At 48.1% G+C, this 25,474-nt stretch overlaps 1 protein-coding gene across 2 annotated transcripts in view; it reads left to right on the top strand.

The window, feature by feature from the left end:
• ASH1L (ASH1 like histone lysine methyltransferase) overlaps positions 1-25,474 on the top strand; it is a 172,287-nt gene that overhangs the window by 140,259 nt on the left and 6,554 nt on the right. For both annotated transcript variants that reach the window (XM_045983164.1, XM_045983163.1), the window contains exons 11-24: positions 3,205-3,411; positions 3,540-3,686; positions 12,576-12,684; positions 13,085-13,249; positions 13,409-13,503; positions 15,599-15,756; positions 16,922-17,074; positions 20,441-20,495; positions 20,577-20,709; positions 22,419-22,667; positions 23,311-23,397; positions 24,215-24,305; positions 25,021-25,159; positions 25,267-25,439. In XM_045983164.1, coding sequence (XP_045839120.1) covers positions 3,205-3,411; positions 3,540-3,686; positions 12,576-12,684; positions 13,085-13,249; positions 13,409-13,503; positions 15,599-15,756; positions 16,922-17,074; positions 20,441-20,495; positions 20,577-20,709; positions 22,419-22,667; positions 23,311-23,397; positions 24,215-24,305; positions 25,021-25,159; positions 25,267-25,439 — 1,961 coding nt within the window. The remainder of the gene's footprint in view (positions 1-3,204; positions 3,412-3,539; positions 3,687-12,575; positions 12,685-13,084; positions 13,250-13,408; positions 13,504-15,598; positions 15,757-16,921; positions 17,075-20,440; positions 20,496-20,576; positions 20,710-22,418; positions 22,668-23,310; positions 23,398-24,214; positions 24,306-25,020; positions 25,160-25,266; positions 25,440-25,474) is intronic.

The following is a 25,474-nucleotide window of genomic DNA, read 5'->3' as shown; positions in this document are numbered from 1 at the left end:
AACACCTTCTAGGAATCATTAGCGTTGTTTATAAATTCTATAAGATCATCCCTGCTTAATACTTGTGTCTGTACACCATCCATATTGAACCCATTACTGCTCCAGAACATTCCACGTTCCCTAGAGCCGAGTCTCATAATCATTTCAAACTGCTTTTCAACCCTGTGTCCATTTGTTCACAGCATGTACAGAGCCCACCCTCTCAGCGCTCACAACAACAAGCATGTTGTATAGCAAAGCCAAATACTTAAGGGGAGATAAAGGGGTATTGCCCAGGAAGCCCTGTAATGCCACCGGAAGCGGTGACTCCTGAGTTCACAAGCCACAGACGGAACGTCAGGGTCCCTGGCTTACCCCTGGGGGCCCTGTCTGAGCGCCTTTGCTGAGTACAGTTTACTTCCACTTGTCCCCACAGGGAGCATCTCCAGGACCGTTCACCTTTTGCTGCAGAAGAGCAGTAGGCCTTCAAATTCTTGGTCCCAAAAAGTAGGGAGGGTCCTCTCCCATGCCTCCAAGGCTCACTCCTTCTTGACGTGGCACGATTTCTAGTAGGACTATTTTTCATGTGAAAACCCGTCTCTACTCGCGGGAGACGGTCTGACCTCCGTAGCTATTAAGTCAGCCTCACTAGTACACTTGTCAGTGACTCTTAAACATCAAATCTCACCAGGTGAGGGAAAGAGCTTTCGGATCTAGGTCTGCATCTGGAAGGAGAATGCTCTCGTCCTACAGTGAACGGCAGTCCGTAGCTAGAGTGAGCGGCACTGTAGCAGCAGGCCGGTTAGCTCAGTGGGCTCGAGCCTGCCGCTGCTGAAGTTAACGGCGGTTCGTGCTGTGATCAGCGCCGCCGGGCCATGGTCCGCAGCACCTGCTTTCCCATTGTGACCCGTTTGCGGTTTTCTTTTCCAGAATATGTTTTACTTTTTACATAAAGGGCTTATCTTTTTTTTTTTTTTAAGATTTTGTTTGTTTGAGAGAGACAGAGATAGCGAGAGAGAACACAAGTTGGGACAAGAGGGGGGAGCAGGCTCCTCACTGAGCAGGGAGCCTGATGCGGGCTCGATCCCAAGACCCTGAGACCATGACCTGGGGCAAAGGCAGCTGCTTAACTCACTGAGCCACCCAGGCACCCCCAAGGGCTTATCTTGATCGTTGAAACGAATGGAATATATTTCAGTGCCTTCAATGGAAACCACAAATTTTCAACAACGTCTAAATGAGTGCTCTCCAGCAGAAATTTTTAAAAATTGATTTTAAAATCACTTTCATCTCAGCACTCTGTTACATTTTAGTTCTTTTATCCACATAAAGCTTATTGTTTTGTGTGTTTTAAGGTATGACGAAAATTCAGGTGGGGTATTGTGAAGAGGGGGTTACAGTTGAAACTCAGCATGAACAAGCCTTCCTCTTTTTTTTGTATTTAAATCCAATTAATTAAATGTAGTGTCTTACTAGTTTCAGAGGCAGGGTTCAGTGATTCATCGGTTGCATGTGACGCTCAGTGCCCATTACGTCTCGTTCCCTCTTAAATGTCCATCACCCAGCTGCCCAGCCCCCCATCCTCTGCGAATGAGCCTTCTAAAGATAGGAGGAACAGGAATGTGCCATGGAAGGGAGAGAGGGAAAAAAGGATTTCTGGGGTTTTTCCAAAAAAAAAAAAAAAAAAAAAAAAAAGAATTCATTATTGGAAAGGTGGGAAATCCATTATCATAAAAGATGAAGGAGGAGAGTGGGGTGGGGTGTTCAGTCATATTCATTGAGCAAAGAATTCATTCAAAGAATGAATAAAGGTAGTGAATTTGGCAGTAATGTAGTATCTTTCTCACAAGTTCAGCTGACTGTCTTGAATTAAATAATCTGGTAGGAATTTTCTCTGTTTACTGCTCATTTATGTGATTTGACACTGTTTCCTGACCCTTAGAAAAGGATAATGTTTATTTGAAGAATGGCTGTGAAAGTACTTTATATTATAAAATGTTAAATGCTTTCTTAACAAGATTTGTAAGTTACGATGTGGATGTGTGTGTGTGTTACATAAACTATAATGTGATATTCTGATCTACCACTATATTCTTGATCTCCTTTGTTTTAATCATGTTCAGCAGCCGTACTGTGATTCTAAACCAAACACCAAAACTAAATGGCTTCTCTGAAAGATCGAGAAATACAAAAAAAAGCAGTTAGAAGACGTGTGCATACCAACTTTTCTCTACCATATTGAGAGGTTTTTGCTTGTTAATTCACTAGAGGTTATAAGTTCAGCTAGTACAGAGATTGGAAATGTTGTTTCCAGTATGGAGATGTCATTTACTACGACATTATTACTAATGACATGTAAAATTCTTTTTTTTTTAAGATTTTATTTATTTATTTGACAGAGACACAACAGAGCAGGAACACAAGCAGGGGGAGTGGGAGAGGGAGAAGCCCACTTCCCGTCGAGCAGGGAGCCCAGCGCAGGGCTCGATCCCAGGACCCCGGGATCATGACCTGAGCTGAAGGCAGATGCTTAACCAACAGGGACACCCAGGCACCCCTCAAATAAATAAAATCTTCAAAAAAAAATAGGGGCGCCTGGGTGGCTCAGCGGGTTAAAAAACTTCTGCCTTCGGCTCAGGTCATGATCTCAGGGTCCTGGGATCGAGCCCCGCATCGGGCTCTCTGCTCAGCAGGGAGCCTGCTTCCTTCTCTCTCTCTGCCTGCCTCTCTGCCTACTTGTGATCTCTGTCTGTCAAATAAATAAAATCTTTTTTAAAAAAGTACTAAAATGTATACTTAAAAATATTTATGGTGTAAAGTTTATGTGTCATTTTACCACAATTTCAAAAGAAAAAAATCTGTAAATACCCATCAGCTACTTCAAAATAAGAATGCTATGTAATCTTCAAGTTATTAATTTCTCAGTGGGTTGTAGTTTTATCATAGTTTTATTCTTAGCCCAGAGCTAAATAGGATAGTGTTTACCCAGGACGTTTAGTGGACAGTTGCTTAATAATGTATTCAGCATTTGTAACTTCACTTGGAAATTTTCAGTATTATTAAGTCTTGAAGTTGTGTACTCTTTGCCCTTGTGAATCTTGTTAACCCATCCAACCTTGATAAAATAAAAATTTAATGTATTTTAAAAGTTCCTGTAAAACAAAAATGGGTTCATGAAGGCATATATAATATTAATTGGCATACAATTATGTCTTTTCTTTCTAGAATGATCTTTGCCGAGTGTTCCCCCAACACTTGCCCCTGTGGTGAGCAGTGCTGTAACCAGAGGATACAGAGGCATGAGTGGGTGCAGTGTCTAGAACGATTTCGAGCTGAGGAAAAAGGTTGGGGAATAAGAACCAAAGAACCCCTGAAAGCTGGGCAGTTCATCATCGAATACCTAGGGGAGGTTGTCAGCGAACAGGAGTTCAGGTACAGTGATGAATGATGATACTGCAGTAAAATGGCAAAGGTACCAGCTTAGAGTGTAAAGTGGAAGATTTCAAGTTTACTTTGAACTTAATCATTGATTGACTTTCACTTCTTCCTCTCCTCTTTAGGAACAGGATGATCGAGCAGTATCATAATCACAGTGACCACTACTGCCTGAACCTGGATAGTGGGATGGTGATCGACAGTTACCGGATGGGGAACGAGGCCCGATTCATCAACCACAGCTGCGACCCAAACTGTGAAATGCAGAAATGGTAAGGAAGCAGGGGAGGGTGAAGTCACAAATCCTAAGAGAGCAGAAGGCATTGAGGGTATCAAGAGATGAGTCTGCCTTCAGGGTGAGTCCGCTTTCACAGCACCTCAGGTGACTCTCCCCAGGCAGAGTTGGCTGCTGCTCTTTCTTCTCTTCATCCTAACTCCTCCCAGAAGAATATAGCAGTATATATGATGATGTAATAATAGTAATAATACCTAAGACTTAGCAACTGCTCACCGAGTGCCTGGCTCTGTTACATGTTCTTCTCCTGTGAGGTCACTCAGCATATTTATTACATGCCCACTGGCTTTGTCACAGTGAGAGACAATAATAAGTAAGATAGATAAGAGTCTAACTGAAAAGCAAAAAATTACATCTAAAAAACAATTGAAAAGGGGCACCTGGGTGGCTCAGTGGGTTAAGGCCTCTCTGCCTTCGGCTCAGGTCATGACCTAAGGGTCCTGGGATCAAGCCCCACATCGGGCTCTCTGCTCAGTGGGGAACCTGCTTCCCCCTCTGTCTCTCTGCCTGCTTGTGATCTCTGTCAAATAAATAAAATCTTAAAATAAAATAAAAACAAAAAACAGTTGAAAAAAGATAATAGGAGAAGATTCTTGGAAGATGGTGGAGTAGGAAGCATTAGGAGTCTGTCTCCCCTTAGATAGTTACACTGGCAAAGTCTGTCTGATGGAACAATTTTGGAGTTTGTTGAAGGTTTGCAAACACTAGGGGAGGCCCGAGATGGTAAATTGCCTTTCTTTTAGTCAGTTCAGTCAACTTCAAGTCTTAGAACGGTGGCAACTCCCATGCCTACCCCCAGCCACATGGAAGGTAGCTCTGCATGCATTCCAGCAGCTTGCACCCAGATTGCAGATGCTAGGATGGGAAAGGAAGACCCTCTCCTCTAAAAATGGGGAGTCTGGGCTCTGATTGCTGCTTCTGATCACAGGCGTGCAGACAAAGATGAGCAACCGTTGTGGTGGCCCCTCCCACCATTGTGGTAAGCCCCTCTCCTGCCACATGAAGTGACTTCCAGGAGACTTGAAGAGCCAGGGCCCTATTTTCTCCCCTTTGTTTTTCACTTTTGTTTTTCCTTTTGGGGGCCAGATACTAAAGATTAGGGCATGTGAGCCTTAGGGAAGTTGGGAGAACCTTATTTCTAGACATACCACATTATTAGGTCCAAATTTGCAGTGTTCAAGGAAAAGTCACATGGAATACAAAGAAACGGAAAACTGTGACCCATTCAAAAAAATACAATCCAAAACAATCTGTCCCTAAAAAAGACTCAGTGGCAAATACGTTGCACAAAGACTTTATAAAACACAAATCTTCAAAGGTGCTCAAAGAACTAAGGGATGATGCGGAGAAATTCATGACAATGATGTGTGAGCAAAATGGAAATATCAGTAAAGAGATAGATAGCCTAAAAAGAAACCAAAAAAATATTCTGAAAAGTACCATAATTGAAATGAAAAGTTCACAAGAGGGAGTCAGAGGGAGATTTGAGCAGACTGAAGAAAGAAGACCTGAACTTCAAGATACGACAATGGAAATTCTCAAGTCTGAGGAACAGAAAGAAAAACATTAAAGGAAAGGGAACCAACCCTAAGGGACGTCTGGGACACCATCCAGCAGACCATCATACGCATTGTGGGTGTCTGAGAAGGACCAAAGAGAAAGAGGCAAAGAGTGAAGAAATACTGGTTGAAAACTACCTCAGTTTGATGGAAGCCGTGAACATGAATAAACACAAAGCTCACTGAACTCCAAGTAAGATGAACTCAGACACACAGCAGGAAACATAATCAGACTTCCAAATGATAAAGAGCAGATCTTGAAAGCGGCATTAGACAAGCAAGTCATCACATACGATAACATTACGTGCAGATTTCTTACCAGAAATTTTGGAGGCCTGGGGTGCCTGGCTGGTTCAGTCATCGGAACCTGTGACTCTTGATCTCGGGGTTATGGATTCAGGCTCCATGTGGGATATAGGGATCACTTAAAAATAAAGTCTTTAGGGCGCCCGCGTGGCTCAGATGGTTAAGAAGGGTGGAGGCGTTTCCCTCCCTGATTTCCGACTATGTTACGCAACTATAATCATCGAAACAGTATAGTATTGGCCCAGAAATGATGTGAATTGAATAGAGAGCTCGGAGATAAACACATGCTTGCATGATCAATTAATTCACATCAAAGGAGCCACGAATATATCGTACAGATCAAGAAGTCTGTTCAATACATTGTGTTGGGAAAACTGGACCCCTGTCTACACCATACATAAAAATCAAGCCAAGATGTATTAAGGACTTAAAAGTAGCACCTGAAACCATAACACTCCTAGAAGAAACCGTAGGGGATAAGCTCCTTGACATCATTCTTGGTGAAGACTTTCTGGGGTTGACACCAGAAGCAAAGGGCAACAAAAGCAGAATTAAGCAAGTAGGCCTACGTCAGACTATAAAGTTCTTATGCAGCAAAGGGAAACATCAACAAAATAAGGCAACCCACGGAATGGGAGAATATATTTGCAATTCATATATCTGATAAGTGGTGATACGTGAAAGACAGAAAGAAATCCTACAGCTCATAGCAGCAAAGCGCATCACTACCAAGTCTACAGTAATACTGAAGATTTTATTTCTTTTTAAGATTTTATTTATTTATTTGACAGAGAGAGGCAGAGAGGCAGGCAGAGAGAGAGGAGGAAGCAGGCTCCCCGCTGAGCAGAGAGCCCAATGCGGGACTTGATCCCAGGACCCTGAGATCATGACCTGAGCTGAAGGCAGAGGCTTTAACCCACTGAGGGACCCAGGTGCCCCAAAATACTGAAGATTTTAAGAGAATGCCGCAAACAGTTGTTCGCCAGAAGATTGCATTACCTAGTTGAAATGGACAAATTTCTTCTTTTTTTCACGAGCATATAATGTGTTATTAGTCCCAGGGGCACAGGTCTGTGAATCGTCAGGCTGACATACTTCCCAGCTCTTACGATAGCACGTGCCCTCCCCAGCGTCCGTCCCCCAGCCACCCGATCCCTCCTCCCCGCAGCAGCCTCAGTTTATGTCCTGAGATTAAGAGTTTCTTAGGGTTTCTCTCCCTCCCTGGTCCCATCTTGTTTCATTTTTCCCTCCCTGCCCCCCATGGTCCCCCGCCCTGCCTCTCAAATTCCTCATATCAGAGAGATCATATGATAATTGTCTTTCTCTGATTGGCTTATTTTGCTCAGCATAATACCCTCTAGCTACATCCCTGTCGTGGCAAATGGCAAGATTTCAGGGGTTTTGGTGGCTGCATAGTGTGAAATGGACACATTTCTTGAAACACAAAACCTACTAAGACTGAATCATAAAGACACAGAAAAACCTGAATAGACTCCTAACTAGTAAAGAGCTTGAATCACTCATCAGAAATCTGAACAAAGAAAAACACGATCTGAGGGCGCCTGGGGGGCTCAGTTGGTTAAGCAATTGCTTTCAGCCCAGGTCATGATCCTAGACTCCCGGGATTAAGCCTCACATCAGGCTCCCTGCACAGTGGGGAGTCGTCTTCTCCCTCTGACCTCTCCCCCACCCCTCTCTCTCTCTCTCTCTCTCTCTCTTCCTCTTCTCCTTCCTCCTGCTCATACTCTTTCTCTCTCACTCTCAAATGAATAATTTTTTTCAAAATCTTTTTAAAAAAGGAGAAAAGTCCACACCAGACAATTCTCAGTAGTTAAAAAGTGGGAAGTTTTTCCTGTAAAGTCAGGAGCTACATGAGGAAGGCTGCTTTTGCGCTTCTGTTAAAGATGGTAGAGGTGGTCACCAGAACAACGAGACAAGGAGGAGAGAACAGACATTAAAATTTGAAAGGGAGAAGTACATTTACCTTTATTTGTATGTGACATGATTTTATATGTAGAAAATACTAAAGACTCCACAAAGAAGCTGTTAGATATCAGAAATAAATTCAGCAATCACAGGGTACAAAAAGTCAACACAAAAAAATCAGTTGCATTTCTATACACAGTGAACAAAAGGAAATTACAAAAACATTTCCATTTACAATAGTACTAAAAAGAATAAGATACTCAGAAATTAACCCGTGAGGTGAGAGAATTGTACCATGAAAACTACAAAACGTTGCTGAGGAAAAATTAAACAAGGGACACCTGGGTGGCTTAGTTCAGTGCCTTCAGATCAGGTCATGTTCTGGGTCAGGATCCTGGGATCAAGTCCTGCATCCGACTCTCTGCTCAGCGGGGAGCTGCTTCTCCCTCTCCCTCTCCCCCTTCTCTTTCTCTCTCTCTCTCCATGAAATAAAATCTTTTTTAAAAAAGATAATCAGATTGAATAGCTTTCTATTTTTGTAAATTTTTTAACTTTAAGTATTACATAAAGACACAGATTTTAATTGTGAATTACCATCCATTTTTACAAATGTATACACCCATACAACCCACATCCTATCAACATAAAGAACAGTTCCATTGTTTCAGAGTTAGAATCTTGCCACCTCGAAGGCAAGCAGTGATGTGGTTTCTGCCACCAGATCTGTTTGCCTGTTGCAGAGCAGCATGTCTGTGTAGTCCGCTGTCTGGCTTCTTTCACGCAGCGTGTTCTTACAGTTCATCCGTGTTGTTGATTTGTTGATTTTTGTGCTGGACTGATGTTCCTTTGTATAAATTCACCACAATCTGTCCATTTTCCTGAACTTCTGTTTGGAGAGTTAAATAAAATGAACAAGTTCCTTGCGAAAGCACAGCCTACAAAACAGCACAAGGAGAGAGACACAGTCTGAGTGTCCGCTGGCGGGCCTGAATGTCTGACGAACACTTTCTGACGAAGGAAGCTCCGTGTGCAAATATCTTCACTGATAATTCTTCGTACACTTGAAGAAGTAATATCTGTACTACCAATATCACATAAACCCTTCCATTTCTTTTTTTTTTTTTTAAGATTTTATTTATTTATTTGACAGACAGAAATCACAAGTAGGCAGAGAGGCAGGTACAGAGAGAGGGGGAGGCAGGCTCCCTGCCTAGCAGAGAGCCCAACGCGGGGCTCGATCCCAGGACCCTGGGATCACAACCTGAGCCGAAGGCAGAGGCTTTAACCCACTAAGCCACCAGGCACTCCAAACTCTTCCATTTCTTAAGGCTAGTATAACCTTCATCTGAAACCTAACAGCATCATTAAGAGAAATAAGAAATATGGGTGAAGATCTCCCATGAACATAGACACAGAAATCCTCATTAAAATAGTAGCAAATGCGGCACCTGGGTGACTCAGTGAGTTAAGCATCTGCCTTTGCCTCAGGTCATGGTTTCAGGGTCCTGGGATCAGGCCCCGCATCAGGCTCTCTGCTCAGCAGAGACCTGCTTCCCCCCCTCTCTCTGCCTGCCTCTCTGCCTGCTTGTGATCTCTGTCTGCCAAATAAATAAAATCTTTAAAAAAAAAAAATGAGCAAATCAGCTGTAGCAAATGTAAGACTAATACGTCATGACCGCGAGGGGTTTACCCCAGGAACGAACGGTTGTTCGGTTTGACATTCCTAATCAGTGTAACTTACCGCATCAGCGGAGTAAAGGCAAGAAATCATTCATCATCTCACTGGGGGTAATAGGAAAAGCATTTGATAAAAGTCAGTAGTGTTTATAGGGGTGCCTGGCTGGCTCCGTGTACTGTTGGAGCATGCAACTCTTGATCTTGGGGTTGGACGTTTTTTGTCTTTTAAGGTTTTATTTATGCATGTATTTAGAGCATGTGAACGGGGAAGAGCCGAAGAGAGACGAGCAGACGCCCTGCTGAGCAAGGGCCCAGCGCAGGGGCTAACCCCCCCACGACAGTAGCACTGGCTGTAAAGGAACAGACAAGACTAAAAATTTCCTCGGAAGATCGTGTTATGAGAGTTAAAAAGCTAAGCCATACGCTGGGGAGAAGATATTTACAATACTTATCTGACAAATAATTTTATAAATCCAGAATCTACAAATAAATAGGAAAGCCCAATTTATAAAATAGTTCAAAGAATAGGCACAGCGAAAAGAATATAACAGTGTTTAAAAGAGGGAAACCGGGATGGCTCAGCTACGTGTCGGACGTTAGCTCAGGTCATGGTCTCAGGATCCTGGGATCGAGTCCCACGACCGTCTCTGTGCTCAGTGGGGAGCCTGGCTCACCCTTTCCCTCTTCCTCTATCACTCGTGCTCCCTCCCTCTCAAATAAAATCCTTTAAAAAAATAGTCAATACACACAAAATAGCTGTTTAATATCTTTAGCTATCCAAGAGAAATACTAAACTGTGTTGGAACACCGCATGTTCCCCCACAACGGCTGCAGAGAATGACAGTTCAGAGGTTGCCGAGCATGTCGTCGACGCGAGTGCTTGTAGGTGCTGCTAGGAGTGTTGGGCGTCGAACCATGGCCGAGAGAAAGCTTGCCCGGACCTGTCACAGCTAAACGTGGCCCGTAGCTCCACGGCCACACTCCCGAGTTTGTCCCCAGCAGAAGGGAGCGTTCACGTTCAGAGGCGTGTGCGGGAACACCCACAGAAACATCTTCGTAACAGCTAAGAACTACGGGCAGTCCGGACGCTTCCCGTAAGACAGGAGTCCGGCGGTGCTGTTCACACGGACTAGAGCTGATCGCAGCCACCGTGACCCCGAGTGGGGGAAGCTGTGGGTGTGTCTCCCCCAGTGAATGGCTCTGTATGATTCCGCTCATGTGATGTCCCAGAGACACCAGACTACTCAGTGGTGACAGAGTGGCAGCACGTCCTGTGTGAAGAAGGTGCTGACTGGGCAAGAAAGGTGTCTGGGAGGCTGCACAGGTGCAAAGATACCTAGAAATCAGCAAGCCGGCTGTACATTAGGATTTGTGTCTTCTGCGCCATGTAAGACCCCCCGCCAGGGGCACCTGCATAGCTCGTTTGGTTAATAACTGCCTGATTCTTGATTTGTGGCTCAGGTCATGATCTCAGGGTTGTAAAATCAAGCCCCGTATCAGGCTCCACGCTGCACGGAGTCGGCTTGAGATTCCCTGTACCTCTCCCTCTGTCCTCCTCCTGTTTTCTCTCTCCTCTCCTCACTTCTCCTCTCCCCTCCCCTCTCCCGTTCTCTCCTCTCTTCCCCTCGCTAAAAATAAATAAGAATCCACCCCAATTTGGGGGCGCCTGGGGGACTCAGTTGTTCAGCCTCTGCCTTCAGCTCAGGTCATGATCCCAGGGTCCTGGGATCGGGCCCCGCATCAGGCTCCCTGCTCCTTGCAGGAAGCCTGCTTCTCCCTCTCCCAATCCCCCAGCTTGTGTTCCCTCTCTCACTGTGTCTCTCTGTCAAATAAATAAAAATCTTTAAAAAAAAAGAATCCACCCAAATTTTTTTAAGTAAATTTATTTCATTTAGTAATCTCTACTCCCAACATGGGACTTGAACTTACGACCTCGAGATCAGGTGCAATGCACTCTTACGACTAAGCCAGCCGGGCGCCCCACCAGTCCCCCAGGTTTTTAAAACAGTACAGTGTATAATCAAAATTTTCATGTCATGGTGTAGACCAAGGGTCAGCAGACTTTTGGGGTGCGCCAGTAAAAATTTAGACATGGGTGGGGTTTGCTATAGTTTGCCAACCACTAGCATAGACTAAAAATGCTTTCTGAATGGGAGGGGAAACCTGAATATATTAGAGAAATTCCCATTTGATAAGGAAAGATCCAGGCCAAACCTTGGTGTTTCCGACATTGGCAGGGAGGCAGCAGTGAAGCAAGAGAAGAAAATCTGTGGCATCAGACAGCCTGGATTTGAGCCTGGTTTTGAATGCAACTTCCTTGCTGTGTGACTGTGAATAGACTGTCTAAGCCACAAATACTTCCTGTATAAAATAGGGATCAAAGTACCCATCGCATTAGGCTGTTCTGAGGGGCAGTGCACTAACCCGTCATCAGTACGACACAGTGATGAAGATTTTGAAACCAGACTGCCTTGATCTGAAACTCAGTTTGATTCCCTCAGTTATTAGCGGTGTGACTTTGCATAAGTTACTTAACCTCTCTGTGCCTCAGCTTCCTCAGAAACTGGAGCTATAATACCACCTAATAATAGTGCCTTTTGGGGGCGCCTGGGTGGCTTAGTCAGTTAAGCCTCCGACTCTTGACCTCAGCTCAGGTCTTGATCTCAGGATCATGAGTTCAAACCCCAAGCTGGGATCCACACTGGGCGTGGAGCCTACTTTAAAAAAAAAAAAAAAATGCCTTTTTTATAATACTGTTGTTGGGAGGATTGAATAAGTTAGTACAACGAAATGTTATAATTAACGTAACAATCACTCAGTGATTATAATTATTATTACATAAAGCATCTAGAATAGTACGTGATAAATTATCAATAAGTTACGTAAAATAGAACCAAAGAGAGAAACTCATAAAATAAGTAGACTTAGTACTATTATTAGAGGGACGTTGAATACCAAGCAAGAAAACTGAAGACCCATTCCGATGGACAGCGCAGAGCCTGTTTTCCAGAAAGCTGACGGAGGGCTGAGTCCAGGCAGTGTCCCACAAGCTGGACGGCATAGAAGACAGACACAAAGTACAGAGATTGGCCAGGAAACCCCAAGTAATAGGACAGATCGGCAAAGGCACATTTGAAATCAGCATACCATTTCAGGCAGGGTATTACGAATCTCTGCCTTTGGGGCATCTGGGGGGCTCAGTTGGCTAAGCAGCCGCCTTCGGCTCAGGTCATGATCCCTGGGTCCTGGGATGGAGCCCCAAGTTTGGTTCCCTGCTTAGCATGGAATCTGCTTCTCCCTCTCCCTCTGCCCCTGCCCCCTGCTCATGCATTTCAAATAAATAAATAAAATCTTTAAAAAAAAAAAATCTCTGCCTTTAACCCTCTCCTTCTCCGTAGGTCTGTCAATGGAGTATACCGGATTGGACTGTATGCTCTGAAAGACATGCCAGCTGGCACCGAGCTCACTTACGATTACAACTTCCATTCCTTTAATGTGGAAAAACAGGTAAGCATAATCCGTTCGGGAGGGAGGTGGGACTTTGCCACCGCACCAGGCACACCACAGGCCTTCTTGGATGTTACTGAGCACAGCAGATGAGAAGTAGGTTGGAGAAGGCGGTTTCCAGCCCACTTCCCTAGGGCGCTAGCTCAGAACGCTGTAGAAAGAGACTCCGTCACGTTGGTCTTCAGTCAGTTCTTAGCCTGCCTAGTGAAGAAGTTTTCCCAAAGTTTAATCTTTCCTTTCCATGGAAACACATTTATATTTATTTTACTCTCAGTCACTTTACCTCTGTCTAAAAACTTCCTGACTGAAGCTCACTGTCAGGCGTCCAGATGCTCGGCGCTCTGTTGGAGCTCGGCAGTGAGGCTGCAGGCCAAAAGCACAACTCTCTTTCCTTTCAAAGCAACTGTGTAAGTGTGGCTTCGAGAAATGTCGAGGAATCATCGGGGGCAAGAGTCAGCGCGTGAACGGACTCACCAGCAGTAAAAGCAGCCAGCCCGTGGCTACGCATAAGAAGTCTGGACGGTCGAAAGAGAAGAGGAAGTCTAAGCACAAGCTGAAGAAGAGGGTGAGAAGTGACCTTGCTCCCGGCTTTCCCGGCGCGGCTCCCGGGGCGGTACAGAGAGAAGGGCGGCCCGGAGGGTGGTCTTAAAACCGTCCCAGCGCCCTTCAAGGGGGTTCCCGATTGACCCTTTCTTTCCTGCAATCCGGTCCCTGTGTTTTCCAGAGAGGCCACCTCTCCGAAGAACCCAGTGAAAACATGAACACTCCAACGAGACTGGCCCCCCAGATACAGATGAAGCCAATGTCTAATCGAGAGAGGTAAAAAGGAAGTTTTCTTGCCTTTGTGTGATTTGCTTGTTACTTTAAAAATCATAAAACATCTGTACGGTTGAGTCGTTTCTTTGTACAGGAGGTCATTAGCCAAGAATCGGGATATGTAAATTTGGATGGGGGGTACGTCTTTGTTTTCCCCAATTTCTAACTAAAATTTAGCATTTCCTTCAAATATGATCAAAGGCAAAATGTGTGTGTGTGTGTAGTATTTGTAGTTTCCATGATTTTATCACCGATGTTCACAAAATATCACGTGATTTCTACCTTGAAATTACTGTTGTTGTTACACCTACCACTAGCCACTAGAACTTGTCACGTGTTAAAAAATCGGTGTTTACTTCTGTATCCCAATTTCGGGGTTTTTTTTAATATTCTGAAAACAATTTCAGTATATTTGATTTTCTTTTAACCCTGTGTATTAAAAATTAAAATTTTTACATTTACATTTTTTTTAAATACTTTAAAACTTTGTTCAAGGAAGGGTGACATGGGCCTCATCAGACAGCCAACTTCCCTGCTTTGTTGGTAAATTATTAGAGCCAGTAAACAGGGTCTGCAGTGGCCATTTTCGCTCTTCCCGTACTCGGGTAAGATCTGTCCGTGTCAGGAGTAAGCGAAGTAAATGTGCGTGTGCCGAGCTTCCCGGGCCCTGGGGCACCGCTACATCCCCCTGCCGTCTGCTCCAGTACCTTAGAAAGTTCGGCAGCATTTGTAGCTTCACTGCGATCTTGGCCCCTTTTGTCCCATGTCACTTGAGTCGTAGAAGTTCTAAACTGGAGGAAAACGGATGCTCTAGTCCAGCGGCTCTGCTCCGGCTGCATATTCGCCTGGGAGCTGCTCGCACCTCCTGCCGCCCAGGCTGCTCCGCAGATCTCTTACCCCGGAATTTTCAGAGGTGGGACCGAGGCATTAGTAGTCTATAAAGCTCCCCTGAGGATTTCAGTGTGACCAGGTCAGGAACTGGAAAATTGGTCGAAGTTTAATGTACTGAGACCCACGGTTTGAGACTTACCCAGTGTCACATCTGTTTGTGTGTGCACTGGGGTGGGGATCAAATCGTGGAATCATCACATTGTGTGGGGTCCTTGAAGACAGACGTAACCTACCATAAGCTTAAGGTCTGCGTGGGGGCACTGCATCCCACAGGGTTCCCCCAGGCCATACCTGTCTCACGAGTCTCGGCCTTGATCTGCCGGTCCAGTTCCTCCTCCTGCAGCTCGTCCTGAAGCCCACGCTCCGTCTGGGCAACTGCGGTTGGAATTCGTGTACATACTCCGTAAATCTCGGCCTTTGAGTCAGGCTGTTTCACTTGCCAGAGTTTCTGCAGCTTTTAAGTGGTATTTGCCAGATGCTTACAAATAATAGAGGGAAATGTTTTATGTTATATGGAGGAAAAAATGCAAAACTGAATTGTTTTCCCATATATAATATATAATTATTTTATAATAGGTGGATTAACTGATAATTATTGATTTATATCATCGTAACAGTGGTTCTGGGGCACCTGTCTGGCTCAGCCAGTAGAGCATGCAACTCTTGATCTCTGGGTTGTAAGCTCAAGCCCCACATTGAGTGTTGAAATTACTTTAAAATAAAATCTTCAGGGCATCAGGGTGGCTCAGTCAGCCAAGCCTCTGCCTTCAGCTCAGGTCATGATCCCAGAGTCCTGAGGTCAAGCCCTATGTTGGGTTCTTTGCTCAGAGGGGCATCTGCTTCTCCCTCTGCCTGCTGCTCCCCCTGCTTGTGCGCTCTCTCTCTCTCTCTCTGTCAAGTAAAATGGGGGGTTTTTGGGGGGTTTTTTTTTAAGATTTTATTTATTTATTTGACAGAGGTCACAAGTAGACAGAGAGGCAGGCAGAGAGAGAGAGAGGGAAGCAGGCTCGCTGCTGAGCAGAGAGCCCGATGCAGGACTCGATCCCAGGACCCTGAGGTCATGACCTGAGCTGAAGGCAGAGGCTTAACCCACTGAGCCACCCAGGCGGCCCTCAAGTAAAATGTTTTTTAAAAAGTGGTTTACGTAGAGTGGGCATGTAATAAATGCTTATTGAATTAATGAATAAAAGACCTTCCTTCCTTGTAGGAACTTTGTGTTAAAGCATCATGTATTCTTGGTCCGAAACTGGGAGAAGATTCGGCAGAAACAAGAGGAAGTCAAGCACACCAGCGACAACCTCCACTCTGCGTCGCTCTACAGCCGCTGGAACGGCATCTGCCGAGACGACGGGAACATCAAGTCCGGTACGGCCGGAAACGAGTGCACCTGTTGGTTCCGTAGTATTGTCTCCCAGTGGTTATTTTAGTTGCTTTCATTCTATTCAATGATTCTTTTTACTCTGGACCAAAAAAGCTAAGATCCCAGCGTACAAGCATCATTCAGCAATCACCTGTCCATCCCAGCTGCTCAGGTTCCTAGTCTGTACTCGAGGGAGTAGGAAGAATCCCCTTCACTAGCTTCCCAAACACCACCTGTAGCCTGAAGCATCCAGTCATGCGATCGGGAGTGGGCCCCCCGCGTACCTTCCTACCTGGACTGTAACTTGCACGTGGGTAAATTGGGACGCTGCATGCAGGAGAAAATGACAGCAGCATAAATTTGAAGACTCCCCCGCCATTCAGATGAGCACTGTGCGCATACACCTCCAGATTGCTGTTCTCGGAGCTTCTTGAGTGAATAACATGACCGCTCTCCTGAGTTCAGATCTGTTGCCCACTGGCCTGTCCAGGCGTCTTTTCTAAGCCAATAGAGTTGAAGAGCGCTCGCTCCTTCTTGAGTCTTTCCTCCTTGCCCTTAAGAAGTGGAAGCGTTGTGTGTGGTGTGTGAGGGGAGCTGCTCTGTGCGAACTTGATCAACGCGGAAATTTGCCCCTGGTCCTGTCAGTAACTTGGCTGGCATGAAGTCTCCGAACTTTCACCCCAGTTAGGTCCAGTCTCCTGTAACAACAAGTACTTCCGGAGTCTGGTACAGGTCAGGGCCTGCGCCCAGTGCATGAAAACATTCTCTCATTTAATCTGCGCGGACGCCTCCTGAGGGGAGCACTACCGCTATTCCCCTTTGCAGCCCAGAAGCTGAGACACAGAGAGTCTAAGTAACTTGCCTGAGATCATGAGCTAGGAAGTAGCGAAGCCAGAATTCAAACACAGACTCATTTTGGGGCGCAGGCGGGCAGCCGCTGTACTGCACAGCACTGGGTCAGAGATCAGGCGCCTCGAACGTGCAGCTTCAGTCTCTGTGGTAAACTCCAGCATTTCCACAGATTTTTTGAAAGAGGAGAGAAAGCTCCGCCATCGCTCACCTGCTTCATCACTTCAAGGAGAATAGAGCAAATGGCAAGAACCCATGGGGGCAGAGTAGGCCACGTGGCGCTCTCTGTTCCTCGAGCTGATTCTCACTGTGTCCTTGCAGACGTCTTCATGACCCAGTTCTCGGCCCTGCAGACAGCACGGTCGGTTCGCACGAGGCGGCTGGCAGCAGCGGAGGAGAACATTGAGGTGGCGCGGGCAGCCCGCCTCGCACAAATCTTCAAAGAGATCTGTGATGGCATCATCTCCTACAAAGGTGACCCCACTCACCCCAGAGGCTTTCTCCTCAGCTTTCCTGTAAAAATCCTGCCACTCACCCTCACCTGAGACCCCCAAGACCAAGAACAACTGACCGACCGTTCAGGGCGAGGGGTTTAGGAGGCTTTCTTCGTTCTTTCTTGTGTCAGCGTAGAATGCGTAGGACTGGTTTTAGTCCTCAGGGAGTGTTGATAGAATCTAAACCCTTTGGGCGCGCCTGGGTGGCTCAGTGGGTTAAGCCTCTGCCTTCGGCTCAGGTCATGATCTCAGGGTCTTGGGATCGAGCCCCGCATCGGGCTCTCTGCTCCGCGGGGAGCCTGCTTCCTCCTCTCTCTCTCTCTCTCTCTCTCTGCCTGCCTCTCTGCCTGCTTGTGATCTCTCCCTCTGTCACATAAATAAATAAAACCTTCAAAAAAAAATTCTAAATCCTTTGATCTTCTATGTCAGTCTTCGGTATTTATTAGAATTTTATCAGAGTTAAGTACTGTATTTAGAAATCGCCTTTTTTAGCTATAGGATAGAAAGAACAGGTCTCTGTCTTGAATGTTATTTTCCTGAATGAGGCAGTGAATTATCAATTTAAGGAAAAGGGTGTTATGAACATGTGATTTCAGTGTTTCTTAACCTTTTTTTTTTTAATTTGTTTGTTTTTGTTTTAAGTAATCTCTACACCCAATGTGGGGCTTGAACTTAAAACCCCGAGATCAAGAGTCGCGTGCCCTGCTGACTGAGCTTTTAAAGCGTTTTCATGCAAACACCGGCACCTCTCCTTTCCTCTTTCAAGACATCTTTGGAGTATGTGCTGGGTGTGGTGGTGGGGAAGGAGAGTTTTCAATCCGGGGGAGCTGGTGTGGTAGCGTATGCGACTTCCTGACCAGGAAATTTGGAGGTGTTGAAAGGGAGAGCTTTTAATGCAACTGCAGCTTTTTGCCCTCAACTTTGCGCTCTCTCTCCCTTCCTCTCCCTCGATTCTGAATAATTTGGTTTCCCTTCCCTGTTCCTTTTCTGGCTACTACTACCTCTGTACCTCAGTGGCTCTTTGCAGTTTCCTTAACCTAAGGAGATAGAGAAGAAAGGGGAACCAGCCTGTCCTAACGTGTAAAGGCTTGTGGCACCTGTTTCCATTCCAAACAAAGTCACCCTGCCGGTGGCCAGCCGGCCGGTCTGGTTTACTGTGAAGCTGCAGCCAGCCCATCGACACGTCCCCACGTTCTGGGCATGAAGTAATGGGCTTTTTCCCTCACTGTTGCTAGAAAGTGAAGTAGCCCGTGAAGGTTCCCCAAAAAATTAAAGATGGAAGGTCATGATCCCAATTCCCCGACGCACTCCCTGCTCAGCGGGGAGCCAGCTTCCCCCCTGCCCCTTCTGCTCCCCCTGCTCACGCATTCACTCTCTCTCTCAGAAATAAATGTTTTTTTTTAATTAAAGATGCGGGGCACCTGAGTGGCCTAGTCAGTTGAGTGTCCAGCTCTCTATTCCAGCTTCACGTGGTGATGTTTTGATCTCCGACTTGTGAAATCAAGCTCCGAAATCAGCTTCGTGCTCAGCCAGAGTCGGTCGGGGTTCTCTCTCCCTCTGTCCCACCCCGCCCCGCCCCGCCCACCTTTGTGCTTACTTCCCTCTCTCCGATAAACAATACATCTTTCTTTTTTAAGATTTTATTTATTTCTTTGACAGAGCACAAACAGATGAGGGGCAGAGAGAGAAGGGGAAGCAGGCTCCCCACTGAGCAGGGAACCCAAGGGGTTGGGCTCGATCCCAGGACCCTGAGATCATGACCTGAGCCAAAGCCACACCCTCAACTGACTGAGTCACCCAGCTGCCCCAATAAATAAATCTTTAAAAAGGAAGGAAGGAAACAAAAAATAAGTAGAAACACCATATGACTCAGTAATCACATTACTGAGTATTTGCCCAAAGAAAATGAAAGTACTAATTGAAAAAGACACGTGCACCCCTGTGGTTTTTGCAGCGTTATTTAGAATAGCCAAGAAGTAGCTTCCGTGTCCATCCGTAAGTGAACAGATAAAGGAGAGTGTGCAAGGGATCGTTGCCTGGCCATGAAAAGGAAGGAGATCTTGCCATTTCTAACGCAGATAGACCCACCGGGCATTATGCTTTGTGAAATAAGTCAGACAGGTACCATGTGGTTTCACTCGTATGTGAAAATTCTTAAATACAGAGAACTGGTGGTTGCTGGAGAGGAGGGGAGGGGATGGATGAAATAAAGGGGATTGAGTACAGACTCGCAGTCACAAAATCAGTAAGTCACAGAATTGAGTACGGCGTAGGGAGTGCAGTCGGTCATACTGGAGCAGCTTCGCGTGGTGACAGATGGTGACTGCGCTCACCGTGGTGTGCGTCGAGACACACACAGTTGTCGGATCATGAGGTTGTGTACCTGAAGCCAACGCTGTACGTTAACTATACTTCAGTCACAAAATAGAATGTTTTTAAAGATTTTATTCATTTTAGAGAGGGCTCGCAAGCAGGGGGAGGAGCAGAGGGAGAGAGAACGCCCGGCGGGCTGCGCTGAGCGTGGGGCCCACGCGGGGCTCATCTCACGGCCCTGAGACCCCAAGCGGAGCTGGAAGCTAGAGTCAGAGGCTTAACTGACTGAGCCACAAAGGTGCCCCAGGAAATAGAATTTTTATTTATTTTTTTTTTAAAGATTTTATTTATTTATTTGACACAGAGAGAGAGAGATCACAAGTAGGCAGAGAAGCAGGCAGAAAGAGAGAGGGAGAAGCAGGCTCCCCGCTGAGCAGAGAGCCCCATGTAGGGCTTGATCCCAGGACCCTGAGATCATGACCTGAGCTGAAGGCAGAGGCTTAACCCACTGGGCCACCCAGGCGCCCCCAGGAAATAGAATTTTTAAAAAAGAAAGTAGGTAAGGTAGCAAGTAGCCCCAGTTAGGAACTGTTCACATAATACAAAGTAACTGTGTTACAAGAAGATGGATTCCAGAAAGTATTTCCAGTTCTAAATCATCCATTATCTGGAATTTAATTGAACCCAAACCAGCAGAATAATACTGTGGCCAACGTTCCAAGAGCAAGAATAGAAAACCCTGTTTGGAGAAGACGCTCTTGGCTTCAGTAACATTTGCAGAGCGGGGCGGCGTCCTCCACGCCTCAGTACTTCCCCGTCTCTCGCTGCTCCTGTCCCGGGTCATCCTGAAAGTCCTCCCCTGCCTCCAGGAGCCCACATTTCTGAAAAGTCCTGGACATTTCATGGTCGTGCCTCAAAAAAAGCTTAGATTTTCCCCGCGAACTTCTGACATGGGGGCCCTGCGTTCTCCGAGAGGGTGCGCGCCTGCCTCTCCCGGTCACACCGGCCTTCTGACCCCTGCCTTCTTTTGCAGATTCTTCCCGACAAGCTCTGGCCGCCCCCCTCTTGAACCTCCCCCCAAAGAAAAAGTAAGTTCGCCAGCGTAGGAACCCAGGAGGTTTCAGTCCGCGCTCGGCGGGCCGGGCTGACACGGTGGCTTTCCACTGCAGGAACGCGGATTACTATGAGAAGATCTCCGAGCCGCTGGACCTGGCCACCATCGAGCGGCAGATCCTCACCGGCCATTACAAGACCGTGGAGGCCTTTGACGCTGACATGCTCAAGGTGTTCCGGAACGCCGAGGTACGGACACTGACTTCAGGCGTGGCTTTAGGATGTTCGTTTTGAAGGAGAGGTGGGCAGGGGATGGACTGGACGGGGTCGGGCTAGTCGGGGGTGGACGTGAAGCAGGCCCTTGTCGTGATGGGCACTGGGTGACGTACTCTCGTGACGAAACACTGAGTTCTCCGGAAACCAGTATCACAGTACAGGTTAGGTAACTAGAATTTCAATAAAAACTTGAGAAAAAGGGCACCTGAGTCGCTCAGTCCGTGAAGCGTCCGCCTTCGGCTCAGGTCACGATCCTGAGGTCCTGAGGTGGAGCCCTGTGTCGGGCTCCCTGCTCAGCGGGGAGTCTGCTTCTCCCTCTGCTGCTGCCCCCCCCCCCCCCCCCCCCGCTTATGCTGTCTCTGTCTCAAGTAAAATGTTTTTTAGAAGTAATTAGTAAGTTCTTTAGAAAATTTTTTTTCTAGAGGCTTAAGATTTTTACCTTCTGTCAACCTTTATATTTCTGGCAAAGAAAGGCAACAGTTTTTTTTAAAGATTTTATTTTAGAAAAGAAAGGATTTTATTTCTTTATTTGAGAGAGTGAGAGAGCAAGCGTAAACAGGGGCAGCAGGCAGAGGGAGAAGCAGGGTCTCTGCTGCGTGGGGAGCCCCACACGGGAGTTGATCCCAGGGCCCTGGAATCATGACCTGAACTGAAGGCAGACACTTAACTGGCCAAACCACCCAGGCGTCCCTAAAGACAACAGTTTTTACCGAGTGCCCCTTGTGTAAAAGTTAGGTTTGCGAAATATTGTGGACTCTTTATATACAGTAGCGACATGGATATCACTAGAAGGAAAGACTAAATTATACTCCCTAAAAAGACATTTTCATAAAAACCTAATTTAGGGGTCCCTGGGTGGCACAGTCAGTTCAGCATCTGACTCTGGTTTCAGCTCAGGTTGTGATCTCAGGGTCCCGACGCCCACCTTGGGGCCTGTGCGTGGGCGCGCACCCACATTCTCTCACTATCTAGTTGAATGGATGAGCCTTGGGGGGAGACGACCTAATTTTGTTTTGAACCTTTGTATTTACATAGTACATTTTACACACTGAAGTCATCGCTGCAGTTCCTTTCCTCAAGGCAGTAAATGCACGTGAAAGACACAGAATTGTGTAGAGCAAGTAGAAATAAACCTGAAGGATGGAACTGGGGTTTAGGCTAATGGGTGGTAGATTACACTGGTGAGAAGGTGACCTTGAACCTAAAAGAGAAGATAGATTATTGTATGGAACATGGAAAAGGTGTTTTTCAGTGATTTTGAAATAGTTGGAGAGGAATGAGACAAAGGGGGCTACAAGATAACGGGAGAACCGAAGTGAGGAAGTGAGGACAGAAAGGAGCAGACAGACAAGTAGGAGAACTCCATCCGTGCGGGACGCCAGCGCGCTTTCTGCCCAACCCGCTTCGCTTCCGTGTGCGCAGCCTGCGCTGCGGGACGGTGAGCGCTCACTCCGGCTCTGATCCGCGCCCGCGGGGTGTGCGAGCCCAGGACCGCGGACAGCCACAGAGCAACAGGAAACCACGACGCACACTCGGGTCCCGTGCCTCCTACAGGCCGTGCGGGCGGCCGTACCGGTCGCTCTGACCTGAGACCCCCGCCCCGCGATCCAGAGCCGCGGCCCGACACACTGAGCGCCCCCGACCCCAGAAGACCCACCAGGATCTCTCCCGCTCTCCCGCAGAAGTACTACGGGCGCAAGTCGCCCATCGGGAGGGACGTGTGCCGCCTGCGGAAGACCTACTACAATGCCCGGCACGAGGCGTCCGCGCAGATCGACGAGATCGTGGGGGAGACGGCGAGCGAGGCCGACAGCAGCGAGACATCCGCTTCGGAGAAGGAGAACGCACACGAGAAGGACGACGACGTGATCCGCTGTGTGTGCGGCCTGCACAAGGACGAAGGCCTCATGATCCAGTGCGACAAGTGCATGGTGAGCTCGCGCGGGCCGGCCTGCGGGCTCTGGAAGCCCCCCGCGCTCGCCTCGCCGCACCCCGCGGGCCGACCCGTTCCATGCCCCGCACCTTCCCTCGCTGCGCGCCCACCTGCCCTCTCGCCCCGTGGGGGCAGCGTGCATCTATGCAGGACGGGGCTTCCCACGGAGCCGAGTGGACGGGGCTCCCGACAGAGGAGCATCCGCGTCTATGCAGGACGGGGCTTCCCACGGAGCCGAGTGGACGGGGCTCCCGACGGAGGAGCATCCGCACCGCACTGCCTGGTTGGGGAGTGGAGCCAGGAGGGCGGGGGCGCCCGGGGCGGTCCAGGGGCTGCAGCCGGGAGAGCATGGGGGGACTCACCCCTCCTGGGGACCGGTCCCCAGGGTGTGCCCCTCTCCTGGGTACACTCGTCTCCCGAGAGCGCCGCTGGGCCAGGGTCACCGTGGTGCTATGGACCAGGCAGTGTACACGGGTTCAGACAAGCTCTCCTTTTCCTCGGTCTTAAACCATTTCTGACCCCGCACTTACCTACTTCTCCCTTAGTTCCTGTTCGACCTCACCCTGTCCTGCTGCGGGTTTTGGGTTATTTTATACTTAACCCCCAGAGCCCCCCCGCCAACCGCACGCTTCTCCCCGCAGGTGTGGCAGCACTGTGACTGCATGGGGCTGAACTCGGACGTGGAGCACTACCTTTGTGAGCAGTGTGACCCGAGGCCAGTGGACAGAGTAAGCTGCCTTCTGCGGGGACTGCGGTCTGCAGGCAGGAGACCAGCGAGCGGGCCCTCGCCTGCCTGCTCCTGCGGCGCTGCGTTTCCCCCGATAAACCACTCAGCCTCTCTGGCCTTAGTTTCTTACACTCGACACGAGGGTAGTAATTCTGCCCTTCCTTTTCCCAAGCACGTGGTCAGAGGGGAAGCACGTTACGTAGAGGCCTCTAGAAGGACTGGTGCCGAACACACTGTCGGCTCCCCACGCGAGTACACAGGCCGGTCTTAGGCCCACCTGGCAGGAGAGACAGTGGTTGGGTGACTTGTCCAAGTTGCTCATTGGGTCTTGTCCTGGGTCTGCTGTGTTTGTGCGTGTGGTCTTGGGCAGGTGTTCGCTGTGAAGGGAGGCGTTTGGGGCAGCGTTCCGTAACAGCGGCGTTGTCGTTCTGAGCGGACGTTTCCGTGCTCTGAGGGATGCGCTGTGCAAAGTCTGGCGTCCCTGGCCTCTGGGCACTAAATGCTGGTGGCTTCCGTGAGTCCTTGTGACAGTCACTGGCCCCACTCACATGGGGTCATGCTCCGCAGGGGTGCAGGAGCGGCCGTACAGTTAGTTTCCTCCGGCTCCTTGGGCACTTGGCCTGTCGGTCTCGTTGTCCGCCTTCATTTCCCCACTCCAGCGGCTTCCATCTGGGTTCACGTGTGTTGTGTTGGCATGACTGAACAGTAAGTCTCAAATGGGTTGCGAATTCTAGGTTTGAGTCCTTTTCCTCTTGAATGGAGATCAGTAGCCTGGTGTCGTAGTCCCGGCCCTCACCGCCGGCTCTCCGTTCTCACAGGAGGTGCCCATGATTCCTCGGCCCCACTATGCCCAGCCCGGCTGTGTCTACTTCATCTGTTTGCTCCGAGATGACTTGCTGCTTCGTCAAGGTGCGTGCCCACGAGCTGACCCTCCCTCCCGAGCAGTGGGAGCGTCTGCTCTCTGCGTAGTAGTTTCTGTCCCCGCATGACCGCTCGTAGCAGTTAAATACGATTGACCCTTGACCATGCAGTGTTCGGGGGCACCAAGCCCCCCTGCCCCACCCTGGATACAGTCAGAAATCCACATACAACTTTTGACTCTCCAAAAACTCAACTACTGATAGCCTGATGTAGTCGATTTTCACACATTCTGTATGTTCCATGTATTGATACATTGGATGCTTACGACAGAGTAAGCTAGAGAAAAGAAAACATTAAGAAAATCATAAGGTTTTTTACATCACGCGCACAGTGCTGCGCTGCACTCATAAAATAAAAGGAAAATGTGCATAAAATCGACCCGTGCAGCTCAAACCCACGTCGCTCAAGGCTTGGCAGTATTGGTCTGTCCTCCAGTCCTTGGGCTTTACACGTTTCCCCTCCCCCACATAAAACTGATTCGGAGAGACCAGGGGGTCAAAGAGCCAAGTTTAGGACGGAGAAAAACACACAGGATTCCAGGAGCTGGAGGACCTCCCTCATGCCCTCCGCCTGGTCCGGACTGACGAGCATCGCCGATACACTGCCCGCGGTAGCTCTCTGTGTCTGTCGTTTGAGACCTTAAGCCCTTCCCTGTAGATCAGGTTCACGCAGGCGTCATTTAATGTGTCCTGTGCCTTCCTAGGCGACTGCGTGTACCTGATGCGGGACAGCCGGCGTACACCTGACGGCCACCCGGTCCGCCAGTCCTACCGACTGTTGTCACACATCAACCGAGACAAACTAGACATCTTCCGCATTGAGAAGCTTTGGAAGAATGAAAAGTACGTGTTGAGGTCGTCTCTCCTCCTCCCGCTCTGCCCTCCCGGCGCAGAGCCGGATATGGCCGAGGACCTCGCCAGTCAACCGAACCTCTCCCTTTCTGCCTTAGAGAGGAGCGGTTTGCCTTTGGTCACCACTACTTCCGGCCCCACGAGACCCACCACTCTCCGTCCCGCCGCTTCTACCACAACGAGCTGTTCCGGGTGCCGCTCTACGAGATCATTCCTTTGGAGGCCGTGGTGGGGACCTGCTGCGTCCTGGACCTTTATACTTACTGTAAAGGTAGGTAACCTGAGCTGCTGGAGAAATGTTCCTTC

Source organism: Meles meles, chromosome 17 (genome assembly GCF_922984935.1).
Source record: "Meles meles chromosome 17, mMelMel3.1 paternal haplotype, whole genome shotgun sequence".
Classification (NCBI taxonomy): domain Eukaryota; kingdom Metazoa; phylum Chordata; class Mammalia; order Carnivora; family Mustelidae; genus Meles; species Meles meles.
The sequence above is the reverse complement of the archived record's forward strand: the minus strand, read 5'-3'. Positions and strand labels throughout refer to the sequence as shown.